General features: G+C 46.2%; 1 protein-coding gene across 1 annotated transcript in view; it reads left to right on the top strand.

Annotated features, from left to right (window-relative positions):
• The window catches only part of Ptpn21 (protein tyrosine phosphatase non-receptor type 21), a 53,629-nt gene that overhangs the window by 28,763 nt on the left and 10,828 nt on the right, over positions 1-14,038 (top strand). Inside the window, exons 6-11 of the mRNA XM_051150278.1 lie at positions 2,474-2,561; positions 3,607-3,695; positions 5,733-5,820; positions 6,805-6,884; positions 10,245-10,305; positions 10,883-10,967. Coding sequence (XP_051006235.1) covers positions 2,474-2,561; positions 3,607-3,695; positions 5,733-5,820; positions 6,805-6,884; positions 10,245-10,305; positions 10,883-10,967 — 491 coding nt within the window. The remainder of the gene's footprint in view (positions 1-2,473; positions 2,562-3,606; positions 3,696-5,732; positions 5,821-6,804; positions 6,885-10,244; positions 10,306-10,882; positions 10,968-14,038) is intronic.

Here is a 14,038-nt window from a genome sequence, read left to right as displayed (position 1 = left end):
GAAGTTTGCTCAGTCAGAGCTGGTCAATACCCAGAAAGTAACAGTTCATATCGATGCCAGGTGTTTTTTCTTTTTGGTTTTTCGAGACAAGGTTTCTTTGTATAATCTTGACTGTCCTGGACTTGCTTTGTAGACCAAGCTGGCCTTAGACTCACAGTGATCCGCCTGCCTCTGCCTCCCTGGGTACTGGGATTAAAGGTATGCGCCACCATGCCCGGCTCTAATGCCAGATTTTAGAGAGATGTAACAAAGCACAATTAACAGGGTAGTCAGAGGTTGGAAGCAATTCTGGGGTACATCACAATACAGACCTTGCAAATACCGGATCACCTACAAAGATCTCTCATGCCTACTGAACTTCCCCAAACCAGTGGCTCCTGACAGCATGTCAGAGGCTGGAAGCAGTTTGGGAGTGCATCATGGTACAAGACCTTGCAAACACCAGATCACCTCCTAGACAGCCCACATGCCTAGTGAGCTCCCTTAACAGAGTGGCTCTTGGCACCTGTGTACATTTGCATGGTTAGGGAAATTTGTCTTCTACAATTCAGCCCTCCAGGTGTTCTTTTCCTCCCTTCCTTCCTTCCTTCCTTCCTTCCTTCCTTGCTCCTCTCTCTCTCTTTCTGTCCTCTTTCTTTTTTTAAATAGTGTTAAAGTTTGACCTCAGGGCTTGTACACAGTAGGCAAGCACTTCATTGCTGAGCTACATCGTTTGCTCTTGAGACTTTTGAGAACCAGGGTGGCTTCAAACTTGCTATTTTGCTGCCTCTGCCTCCAGAGTGCTAGCATGAGACAGCATCACTATGACCATTGCCCCTCTGTATACTTTTGGGAGCAGTATTTCTGTCCTCTGGGGAGCTATGATAAGAGTCCTCATGTCTGTTGCCCTGACTATCCTGGTCCACTATGTGCTGGTCCACACCGACTGTCTTTGATGTGCATCTCTATGGACTATAAGACTCTCCTAAGATGCTAGCTCCTAAGATGCTAGCTCCTAAGATGCTAGCTCCTAAGATGCTAGCTCCTAAGATGCTAGCTCCTAAGATGCTAGCTCCTAAGATGCTAGCTCCTAAGCCAAATACACAGAGTCCCAGATACTTTATATATAGTTGCATTCTGATAGATCCAGGATTCTTCAAGGAGAATATTACCTTCATCGTAGAGCCAAAGGAAACTAAACTCACACTAATATATGGTAGAAGTGAGTTAGAAGTAGATATGCCTGGTTATAACCTTCAGTCTTCGGCTGCAGTCTCTCTCTGCCCCTGTTGGCCGAAAAGAGTAACCTCCCAAAAGTGCCGTGCTCTCATCTCTTCCTGCGCCCCTTCTTCCCAGATGCTTCCACTCTTCTACATCAACGTCTACACGAACCGTTTTTCCCTAGTGTGCTTGATCCCTCTGGTACGCATCACCCTCCTTTTTGTCATTTTATTTCATTCATTTTTACTGTCACTTAAATAATAGAACTTGGGAACCTATAAGTACTTTCTATCCTTACGAGACAATGCTGCATGGTTTGGCTTACAGATACAAAGAATGGTTCTCTGCCTTCCAAGAATGTGTTCCCAGTAATCTTGGGATAGGCGGCACAGCCCACTGTGGTAGTAGTTACTCATAAAATAATGGGTTCAGTGGGGGAGGTGTGGACAGAACGTGTTAGGATTGCACTGGGCAGGGGCGAGTACTGGGAAACCCGGAAATTTCTGACAGGAGGAGTCACTGAGCCCTGAGAAACTAGTGATTGCCGGTCCCTGTGGGGATGAGAGATACATGATAAGGAGGCCCTCCATGCACGAAGGTTCCAGAGGTGCAAGGAACACGGTATAGTCAAAGCAGTGCAGAGAGTCTGGGATGGTGCAGTGTGAGGTGCCTTGGGCACATGGGGGAGCAGGATTTATTCATCTGATTTTATATGTCTCAGTGTTTTGCCTGCATGTATGTATGTGTGTCCCATGCCTGCCCGTGGTGGTCAGAAGAAGACCTGAGATCTGGAAATGGAGTTACAGGTGATCGTGAATTGCCCTGTGGGTGCTGGGGATCTAACCTGGGATCTCAGGAAGAGCAGCCACTGCTCTGAACCACGGATCCGTCTCCAGCTTCATCATTTCGTTTTTAAACCAAAGTCTCAGGAGTTCTTGATATTTTAGGATAATTAAGCAACTGCTCTCTAGTCTAGGTAAAAACTCAAGCATTTGCTTTGATGATATTGTGGTAGCTGTTCCATCCCTTGCCTGTCCTTTCACGTGCCTGAAACATAAGGTTAGATATGCACTTGGCTTCTGCATTCAGCACAATGCTTCATAAATAGTCAGTTTTTGATAAGTATTAGAGGATCAATATAACCAACGACAGATGCTTAGAAGCCTGAAATGTTTATAATGTCCCATTTCAAATTGATGACAGCTTTTTAAGACAAGCATTATTTAAAACGTTTAGTTTGGGAGGAGTCTCATTAACATCTTTTGGATTGCAGAGGGCTCACAGCTCCTGAAGCTGAAATGCTGTACATGCAGGAAGTAGAGAAAATGGATGGCTATGGAGAGGAGAGCTACCCGGCCAAGGTCAGTATGACTAGCTAAAGTCAAGCTTAGCAAGCGGGGCATGGCTGTGGGTGCCCGTAGTCCCTCCTGCTGGGCGTGGCTGTGGGTGCCTGTAGTCCCCCCTGCTCTGGCGGCTGAGGCAGGTGAGCTATTTGAAAATAGAATAGGAAGCCGAGTGGGGTTTTGTTGAAAAGAAAAAGGAGATGGGGTGGGGGCACTTAGCGATTTGAAAAAATACCATGGCTGAGGCCTTTGTGACCAGAAGTTTACACTTAAACACAGTCCTATATTGTAGTGTGTGCTTTGGTAGGGTCAGGAAACAGAGTTATTAAGAGTCTAAACTTGAGGGCTGGGCGTGGTGGCTCACACCTTTAATTCCAGCACTCGGGAGTCAGAGGCAGGCGATCTCTCTAAGTCCGAGGCCAGCCTGGTCTACAAAAGTGAGTCTAGGACAGCCAAGGCTGAATAGGGAAACCTTGTCTCAAAAAGCCCTCCCCCCCCCCCCCCGAAAAAAAGAGTCTAAACTTGAGCCGGGCATGGTGGCACACACCTTTAGTGCCAGCACTCAGGAGGCAGAGGCAGGAGGATCAGTGTGAGTTGGAGGCCAGCCTGGTGTACAAAGCTAGTCCAGGACAGCCAAGGCTACACAGAGAAACCCTGTCTCGGAAAACAAAAACAAACAAAACAAAAGAGTCTAAGCTTGGCTCAGAGAGCTAAGGCACTCTCCAGGAAGCCTGTGGACCTGAGTTTGATGCTGGCATTTATATGGTAGAAGGAGAAAACAAATCCCACAGGTTGTCCTCTGACCTCCATATGTGCATCCACATACACCACATACAAAGTCAATCAATCAATGTAATCACAAAAGTATTTTTAAGAAAGAGTCCACACTCCTCCTATCTCCATACTTATTAGCAAGATAATGAGTTTGCACCATTCACTGTTTTCGAGGTTGCCCCAAGGTCCTCTGCAGGATGTTTATCTGGGAAACAGGCTTAGGGAAGTGGATGCATTTGCCCTTAAGCACCATTTCCCAAGGGTTTCTTCCTTTCTCCTCTCCTTTTAGGATAGCCAAGGAAGTGACATATCCATTGGTGCTTGTCTTGACGGCATCTTTGTGAAACACAAGAATGGGAGGCCTCCCGTGGTATTCAGGTATTTTCCTGTTTTTTCAATACTTACAGTGGTTATTGCTGACAAGTCTCTTCTTGGTACCCATTGGAAAATGGAGATGTTCTTTCTTGAGTTAAATGCCACCCAAGCACAATGCTTCATCAACACTCTACTGCCGTCACAACCAAACATGCAGAAAAAGTGCCTGTAGCGATGGCCTGTTTGCAAAGGCTTACAAATGCGTGACCTGCTACCACAGAGGCGCCATTTGTTTTGATGTGGATGTTTTCATTTGACTGTAGTTCTATAACAAAATCACTAAAATGCCAACGTCTCAGCGAACTTCAGTTTTTATAAAGTGGTTTCCCTCCAGTTGTCAAACCAGTGCTGTTCATGTGTACAAACCTCGGCGTGTGTATAGCAGGAAGGCACAGTGCTCATAGTGACCTGCAGTTTCTGAGAAGTGAGTACACAGGTGGCTTACGATTACTTTGTACACTTCTGCATCTCAATTTTTGGGCGCATAATATTTTATTAACTTTTGAGATTTTTATATCTTTGTACAATGTTTTCGGACCATACTTGCACCCCCATTTCTTCCTCTCCTCTTGGATATACTCCCCAACTTGGCATTCATATATATATATAATATGAAACCAATGGAGTCGATATACTCGTGGGTATCACTCCATACGCTGGAGCATAGTCAACCTGTGAGGGGCTATACCCTTAAAGAAAACTGAATTTCCCTCTCCAAGAACCTGTTACTGTTAGTTACTTTTATTTTAATAGCTCCTTCTATTCTCTACTTTATTCTTGGGAACTGACCTCCTCCTTTAAGGACTTGCACTAAAATGACATCTTCTTCTTTCTCTTGCTTTGCTCTGCTACCTTTGGGCCCTGAATTATTCAAAGTGACCACAGTGAGCAGTGACCACAGTGAGCAGTGACCAAAGTGAGCAGACATGGCTTGGAGAGCAGAGCCCCTCTCCACGCTGCACTGCCTGTGTGGTGCTGCTACCTGTGGCAGCTGGACTCTTGTCCCCAACCCGGTTATAGTGAATCTTCCCAACATGCTGAGCTAGGGCACAGGGAGAGGGAAGCGGACCAGGGGCTCACACGGACAGCAGGACTGACTGTACCCAGAGACCATAGAGAAACCTCAGGAATTTTCGCATTTAGTATAATGCAAATAGTCTTTAGATTTAACAACTGAGCATTAAGTCAGTAAATGAATTTTGATCTAATAAAATTTAGCTAAATAAATATAATACAGGCTGAATACTCTGAGTCCAAAACTCCCCAATTAACGATGTGGGGGACCAAGGCCAGAGCTCAGTGGTGTAAAACTCCTGCATCCTGTTTGCGAGACCCTGGGTTTGCATCCTCACACTGGCAGGCGCTTCCTGTTCAGGAGCTTTGGGTTTCCAGGTTAGGGCTGCTCAACCACTCTTGATTCCAAATATTTCAAACCTTGCAAACTTTCCTGAAGCAGCCACACTTCCGCTCCTCAGTGGTTGTGGGGAGGACTTCCAGAGTGAGTTTCCTTCACACAGCTAGGGAATAAAAAGCAAACCTACGTCCTATTGACAACACTCAGTAACTCATCTCTTGGTTTCTGAACAGTTAGTGTTCTCCTCAACCCCATGGCTTTTCAGAGTGCACCTCTGTCTCTCCCCTCCTTACTTCTTCTTCCTGTTTGCCTTCACTGTTAACCAGCATGTTTGCTTTCGGGTGGCCTGGTGCTCTCCCACCCTCGCAAGTGTCCCTTCCGGGACCGTCACCATACTGATTTTAGTGTCACTAGGGTCTGGTGCAATTATTATCATGTTGATTGTAGGTGCCCTTTAGGATGTTTGTTCAATAGGTGGTTGAGGCATGAGCAATAAGCTAACATAAGAATCTTTGATTATTATGCTAGTCAGGCAAGTTAGGTGTATTAATTACTTTCCTGTATAAACCTGGCTATAATCTATCTATCTATGTAATAAACTATTAACTAATACCAAGCTTAAGCAAAAACGATGCACGGCCTCTCCGAGTGTAAAATGCTCACTCAACATTCTCTGTTTTCCTTAGGTGGCACGACATTGCCAACATGTCGCACAACAAGTCCTTTTTTGCGTTAGAGCTGGCAAATAAAGAAGAGACCATCCAGTTTCAAACTGTGAGTGAGCACAAAGAACCATGGGATGCCTCTCACTTAAGTTAGAAAGTTAGCATTTCTGCGTTCCCTTTTGTATATGTGGGGTGGGGAGTGTGGCATGAACTTAGTACTTCGTAATTCTTTTTTTTTTTTTTTTTTTCAAGACAGGGTCTCTCTGTGTAGCCTTGGCTGTCCTGGACTCCTTTGTAGACCAGGCTGGCCTTGAACTTACCGCGATCCACCTGCCTCTGCCTCCCAAGTGCTTATTCCCCAGCTTACTTCATAATTCTATAGGATATAAGATTTTATGTTTTAAATGTTACAAAATGGCACTTGGCAAAAAAAGTGGACATTTGTTAAATATTGTTGAGCAAATGAGTCTTTATATCCATCTTCTTCAATTCAAGTGACATTTTTTTCCTGAGACAGGGTTTGTTTGTGTAGACTTGGCTGTCCTAGACTCACTTTGAACTCAGATCTGCCTCCCTCTGCCTACAGGAGTGCTGGGATTAAAGGCGTGCTCCACCACGCCTGTCTGACCCAAGTGACTTTTGAATTAAGCATAAAGAGAGAGGCGGAGGGGAAAGTAAGCCTGGCCCTGCTCGGTCCCATTGCTGGTGACCAGCTGCGCAGAGCTCCTTGACTATTACAGGCTTTTGCTGTCTTAGCGAAGCTTGTGTTAAGACGCCAAAACAAACATTTTGTTTGGAAAGTCTTCAAGTATTATTTCTCGGGAATAAAAGTTGATATTGGATACAAACATGACATTTTCAAGCTGCACGTGTTTTAAGATCCCAAATCACTTAGAAACTGATCGTTTTGTTTTCACAATTAAGTTCTCACAGCATTCAGAAGTTTGGTGCAGGCTTAGGAAAAGAGAGTATCACGGTGGGTGAGATGGTGTAGACGTGACAGGTCACAGGTTACGGCTCAGGTGGTTCTGCTTTAGGAGCGTTTTCTTCTCCGTCTGCTTCTCTGCTACTCTGTGTGTCTTTCATTCACCAGGAAGACATGGAAACCGCAAAGTATGTGTGGAGGCTATGCGTTGCGCGGCACAAATTTTACAGACTAAACCAGTGTGACCTGTGAGTATCTCCTGCTATGGAAATTTAGAAAGGAAGAGAGTTAAATTTTATTGATTTATCTAGTTTGCATGTGTTAGGGCCACATGTAGAAGGCAGAGGACAACTTGGGAGTCATTTTCTCCACCGTGTGGGCTCCAGGGATCAGACTGAACTTGTTGAGCTTGGCACAAGCACTTTTTAAAATTTTGTTTTGTTTTTTGAGACAGGGTTTCTCTGTGTAGTCCTGGCTGTCCTGGACTCACTTTGTAGACTAGGCTGGCCTTGAACTCACAGAGATCCGCCTGCCTCTGCCTCCCGAGTGCTGGAATTAAAGGTGTGTGCCACCACCACCTGCCTGGCACAAGCACCTTTCGCCGTTGTGATCCTTGAAGTTTTTTTTGTTTTTGTTTTTTTAAGGAAAGGGATTTCCCCCCTCTCCTTTTCTTTGTGACTGGGAGAAGATATAGCGCCTCCTTCTCTTCTGGTTTCCGGGCCTCCGAGGAGTGAAGTGGACGCACAGGAGCCCACTAGTCCCTGGAAGAGGCAGGGCAGAGAAAAGTAGCAGATAATAAGGGTTGTCATAGGTCCCCACAGTGAGGTGGGTCTCCTGCCCTACCCACTAAGGCTTGGGGACAGAGACACTCCTAGGATTGGAGTGAGGCAGCTTGCTCTGTGTGTGGGTGCTTGGGTAGATGAAGATCACTGTGAGCCCCAGTGAGGCCAGTCCCTAACTCCAGTATTTCCTGTTGTCTGGGTTCATCTCTGCTTGTCCACAGTGGCAAGTTGGGGTAGGGCCAGAGCCAGGTCAGTGACCTTGTAGCAGCCTGGATAGGTACCTCTGTCTGCCCTAAAACATGCGGAGATTCTCTTTCTTACCATTTTATTAAGGATAACACAGGAGGAAAGTCATTGACACAATATCCTGAGGTATTTCCACCATCTAACATGTGATCAAAGCCTGCCCTTTGCTAGCTGTGAATAAACCAATGGCTGGCTGAAAAGAAGCCGCTCACAGAGCAAGTGAGACAATGCTTACAGTCTTAAGTTAATAGATTGATGTAGTGTGTGTGTGTCTGTGTGTGTGTGTGTGTGTGTGTATGTATGAGTGTGTGAGTGCATTTGGAAGTTGGTTCTCTCTTACCACCTTGTAGGATTCAGGAATCAAATTCAGGCTGTTAGGCTTACACACATGTGCTTTTATCCACGGAGACAGCTTACCTGCCTGGGAAATGTTCACTAAACATTGACTTCCGTCCCTCCTCACTGTACCATTCATGTGGTCGACACACATTGAGGGCTGCTTATGTGCACTTAGAAGAACTGTGGAAAAAGAGGCAGACTGTTAGAGAGGTTTGCCCTCTTTCATGGAACTTTTAATTTAGTTGGGATTAGGGACATAGTCAGAAAATGATGGTTCAGGGACTCCACTTGGGCATCCAACAGACCTGCTTGTTCAAATGCTGGTTCTGCCACTTCTCTGCCATGTGACTAGCTGTGACCTACTTAATCTAAGTATCACTTTCCTCACTTGTAAAACTGTGATAATAACTGGACCTCCCTGATGGTGTCGTTCAGATTGAGGTAACCACATGCGCCCTTAGCACAGTTTCACCACACATGGAATCACGCACTTCACGTGCACTGAGAGCCGCTTTATTATCTTCTCCAGTCTGCACATTCCAGCTGGTGATCTAAGGAGTTTTAGCTGCCGCGGTTCTCAGCATCACTGGCTAGCACAGAAAGCATCCCAAGAGTTTAGGAAGCAGAGCCACAGTCATTTTCCTTTGTGTGGGACATTGATGGCTAGCCTCTCCTCGAGCTGCACTGAGAAAAACAATGATAAAAGAAGACAGACTGTTAGAAAGGTTGCCTAGGTCAGACCGTTAGGCAGGTGGGGCTCTTTTGTTTTGTTTTCAGCAAAAATGGCTTCGGCTTTTCCCTTCCCACTGGATGCTGCCAGCAAGAAGCCAGTGAGTAAGAATGGCTGCCTCTGCTTGTGAGGCCTGCATCCTTGGTTTCTGTATGTCACACTGAGGAGGTGTGTTCTGGCTGAGCTGAGCACTGTTTTGAGACAGGGTCTCTAGCCCTGGCTGTCCTGGAGATAGCTCTGAAGACCAGGCTAATCTCACACTCAGAAATGTCTGCCTCTGCCTCCAAAGTGCTGGGACTAAAGGTGTGCACTGCCACACCCGGCTTTGGTGCTTTGAAAAGCTCAGTTCATCTAGATGGCGAGCCAGTGATAGACTGAACACAAAGTTCTTTAGGCCTAACCATGGCTGGTGCCCTAATCAAAGTTTCAAAGTAACAAAAACTGGTGTCTTATGTATATTTCTGGGGAAGACTCAAAAGGACTCACATACACCTGCAGGCTTGACTACTTGCATGATATTGGAAAGATAGAAGTGTCTTTTGGAAAATAGACACAACTGCACAAACAATCCCTAAAGTTCATTGCCAGAAAAAGAAAGGAAAAAGCAAAGAGACGCGCATTACTCCCCAGCAACCTGAGTACTTCCCAGGTGTAGGACAGGATGTTGTGTGAAGAAATTGGCTAGTGAGTGCATAGCAATCACCTGATGTGAAGATCCTGATGTCCAGGAGTTTTCATTTCATTTTAAAGGTCTCATAAAGATAAGCTACCGTTCAGAGTGTAATACAGATGCCGTTGTCAGAGTGCTAAGATAATGCTAGTTCAGGAAAACAGGCTTGTTTCTGGCATATTTGCTGAGCTGGCGATTTTGTCTTGTTTCCTTTGTGATGTCAGAGCTTTAGTAATGGTCCATAGAGAACTAGCCACTGTCACAGAATGTGTTAATCACCAGTTATGCATCACACAAGCTCTTGAGCCATGAGTAGATGGTGACTTTTAAAAAGTCTTGATAAAATTGTGGACATTATCAATATTAGTAAGAATCTAATGCACATACTCAGGCCATACCTGCTCCCACTTATTAAATAAAACAAATGTAAAAATAAGACGTGTGTGTGTGTGTGTGTGTGTGTGTGTGTGTGTGTGTGTGTGTACAAACAAGGAGAAATGTTGGCTTGCTTTGTTCTGGGAAGGCCGCAAAGTCCTACACAGGAAGCAACAAATCTCTTTTCTGTAATTTATCACGTTTGTCTTTTCGTCATTTGCCTTAGAATATACTTGCTTGTGTATCTTCTTGTTATTGTTGTTTTGTCACAGTGTCACGCTGTCTGTATCCTGCCTAGCCTGTAATGCAGATCTCGTGCAGGCTGGCCTCGAACTCCAGCACACGTAGCCTTTCGTATGCTGGAGTTACAGGTGTGAGCTGCCTCACTGGCTTCCTTCCTAAACCTGGTTTATCATTGTAGACTAGGAATTGTGTGCGCTGGCCTCACGGTTGTCTTCTCCCATAGGCAAGCCCAGACTGCCACATTGAACTCAGTCAGGAGGGGTTCATCTTCCAGGATGTCTCTGGTAAGAGATGGACCACGGTCCCCTCTTCTCTTTTAGTGACGTCACTGTCTTTAATTAAAGCAGTGTGTGTGTTGGTGTTTTGGTGATTTTTATACAAAGAAATAGTGACTTCCATAAGCTCAACCTAATATGTATTATACATGTTTAAATACCAGCTCTAACCAAATATTACAAATTTTAACTGGTTAGTCAGAAATCTTGAGTGGGTATTTCATTTACTTGATGACTTTGTCTTACAGGGCTGAATGTAGTACATAAGACCCTTTTCTGTTCATGACTTTAGACGAGGAGGTTTGTATCCATTCCTTCTTGTTCATAACTTTATGGATGCAGACTTTCGTGTGCTGTCTGGTATCCGTGGTGTCACTGCAAAGGGCTTGGCTTTGCCACATGGGAGACACTGGAAATGACAGATACTTTAAGACCTCCTTAGTCTTCATGGTTACTGTCCATTTATAGTACAGTTATCTCCTATAGAAGTTCTTTTAGTGAGGAGGAAGAGTCCAGCAAAGAATGACTTTACCTTTTTCACATGGGCAATGTGTTTTAACTCTATGTCCAACTTTCCCTTTCTTAGCCTAAACCCCAGCCCTATGCGATGCCTCCCCCACCCCAGCTGCATTATAATGGACATTATACAGAGCCATTTGCTTCTTCCCAAGGTAAAGTACACCGAGTCTGCAAAGCCCTGCACAGTTGTTACTATGAATAACTCTACAAAGACCTAGAGCTCTGGGGTCTGGATAGTTTCTTATTGCAGTTGTACCCCAAATTGTTGTCCTGATTACAGCCATCCTGGAGTCACAGAAGAAGCCATTGCATTCAAGTTCTTTCTTGAATGTGTGTTGCTCACATGATCCCAGTGTAGCCAGTGGCAGCTCCCTAAGATGGTTCCTAAGTCGCATAACACTCTCTAATGGTCTTATTTAGGCCAGGCTTCCCTTAAGTTCGTGATTCCCCAGTCTTTGTCTCCCAATGATGGGATTAGAAGCATGTACCACCACACCAGGCAATGGAAGATACTGCTTTATTTTTGGTTACAAAAGATATCCAGGGGACTGGAGAGATGGCTCAGAGGTTAAGAGCACTGTGTGCTCTTCCAGAGGTCCTGAGTTCAATTCCCAGCACCCACATGGTGTCCCACAGCCATCTTTAATGAGATGTGGTTCCCTCTTCTGGTGTGCAGGTGGAACACTGTATACATAATAAATCTATCTATCTATCTATATTTTATATATATATATATATACACACACACACACACACACACACACACACACACACACACACACACACACACATACAGACTCATTTATTTTTGTTTGTTCCCTGCCTGAGATGTCCAACTGTAATGGTAGAAGCCCTTGTTACTGCTACTGCAGTTGTATGTGCACAGCGATGCCCCCAAGCTGAATCTTGACCATCTGTGTAACATTTGTCGGTAAACTGTACCTAACTGTACAGAAGGCCAGAGAGGTGGATGCAGGTCTAAATGTAGAAGTAAGGCATTGCTCTTGCTTTGATGACAGTTATTTTGCTCAGAGAGTGTGCATTGGCATGCTGTTCACCGTCGTGCTGGGGGCACTTAAAGAGCTTTCTAGATCTGGTGAGATGGCTGTCCAGTTCCAGGCAGGCCTATGACTGGGTCTGCTGCTCTGGCCGCTAGTGCTGAGGCACAGGAGAAGGGGCTGTTTGGAAGACATGGGGTCTGTTGCCCATCATGTAAGGCCTGGGGTCTGAAGGGACAAAAACAAGGAGTGTTGACTGCGCTTCTAGTTGTGGCCTGTCTATGCAAAGTTGAGGATGCCCTCACAGTTAGGAAGGCCATAGGGGAGCAGAGCTCTGGTGGGGGTTTCAGTGTCCTCTGGGGCTGTGTCACTGCTGGCATCTCGTTTTTGCACATGCCCCTCTGTACTTGCACCACAGCCTTCCAACTTTGGGGACAAGGCCCTGCCTCCTGTCTCCATGCTGCTCCGTCTCCCGCTTCCGTCGGTGATGATCCTGTTCTTTTTTTCTCAGTTCTCTCTTCACACAATAGTTTGGGATATTTTATCTTCCTCCTTTTTCCTACACTCTGTCTGAGGGTGATGTCTCTGTGCTCCGTGTGTTAGTCCCCACTGACTCCCTTCAGCGTTTTCGATCACCTTCCTGCCAGCATTAGGTGGTGTCACAAGGCCTGCCTGTGGCCTTTTCTTTCCCCTTGGCGGCTTCCGCAGCAGCTCCTTCACACAGAGTGGCTATAGCAGTGACTCATTTTCCCTGTCTCCACCCTGTCCTCATCACTTCGCTGTTTTGATGGTCCTTCTTTGTGATGAAGTCACTCTCTTGGTGATGTGCATTCCAAGCTGCATGCAATTTCACCCAGTCAGTTAAATATCCATGGCCTGTAACAAAGCTCATTATCTTTGCCATATCCTTGGCCCCCAGGCCCCGCTCCCCCCCATTCCTGCTCCCACAGAAGTCTTTATCCTTTTGTTTCTCCTCCTAGCACTTGCATCCTGGGAGCGCTATCTTCTGCCTTCACACTCCCCAAGTTACCCAACACAAAGCTCCCACTAACTTCCATCGTGTGCACGATCACCCCTTGCCTGCGTCCGTACTCCTCAGCATGTCCTTAGCTTCCCATCTCATCTAGCTCCCTACTGTGTGCTTCTCTCTAGCATCTGGCTGTGCCTCTCAGTTCTGCCGCATGCACGCCCTTATCCCAGCTGCCCCGGAGCCCACGTGCTATTCAGCCGGGATGGGCCGACTCTGCTGTGCTAACATTTAAAGCTCTCAGTGGACTCACTTCTTGACCAGAGTCCCTGTCCATTGTGTCCTGCCTGGCGGGCTCCGTACCATGGCAACTGTATCAAGGGCTCAGCCTCGAGGACCTTTTTCTGTTGTAATATTGTGGGTCGGGCACTGGGGAGATGAGTGGGAGGAGGAAGTCCTCAGAAACTGGCTTTTAACTTCCTGGTCACTTTCTCCTTCCTGTCACCAGTCACACATATGTGCTTGGCACTAAGGGCTGAAGAAGTACAGTCCCATGTGCTTTTAGAGAGCCTGGAGGCAGGGACACGAGCTGGGCAGGTGTCACACTGGTCTAGACAGCCCGGGTGAAGGATCTGTGATGAAAAAGGAATCTAGAGGTTTAGGAGCGGCTCTGCAGATGGAGAAGCATGGGATGAGGCAGCGGGCTGTGGCAAGAGGAATAGAGAGGCCATGAGAGTGGCCTCCTCCAAGCTGTGTGCACATCACAGTACAGTGTGCTTGGCAGGTAATCACACATCATGCTGCCTCAAGCTTTGACGTACACAGATAGTACCTTCTGCAGGACTTAGCAGTTGAGGTTATTTTTAAGCGTTGGAAGTAGTGCTCATAAGGCAATTCAGGTGAGCTGTAGGCTGAAGAAAGATGGCCTGTTCTAGCCTGGAAAGGCTCACCAGTGCCAGCGAATCTGTAGCCTGAGCCTGCATCCATAGCTCCATGTCTTGCTCAACTGGAGCCTTGATGTGGGGCAGCTACAGGCGTCTTGCCTGGTTCTTCTTGGCTTGGGTCTTTGGTAGGACTACAACTACCAGTGACCCTCCTTTTGCACAGGAAAGCTCTGTACCTGCTGTACTGGTGCCTTCTATAGTAGAATTTTCTTCATTAAGGAAGAGTCGGTGCAAACAACCTAAGATCCAGTTAGTACCTGCAGAGGGTTGGTGTCCGCCCTAGCTCAGCACCTCAGGGTTGTACCCCTACCCGC

Source organism: Acomys russatus, chromosome 1 (assembly GCF_903995435.1).
Source record: "Acomys russatus chromosome 1, mAcoRus1.1, whole genome shotgun sequence".
NCBI classification, from domain to species: Eukaryota; Metazoa; Chordata; class Mammalia; order Rodentia; family Muridae; genus Acomys; species Acomys russatus.
This window is presented reverse-complemented; position numbering and strand designations above follow the sequence as displayed.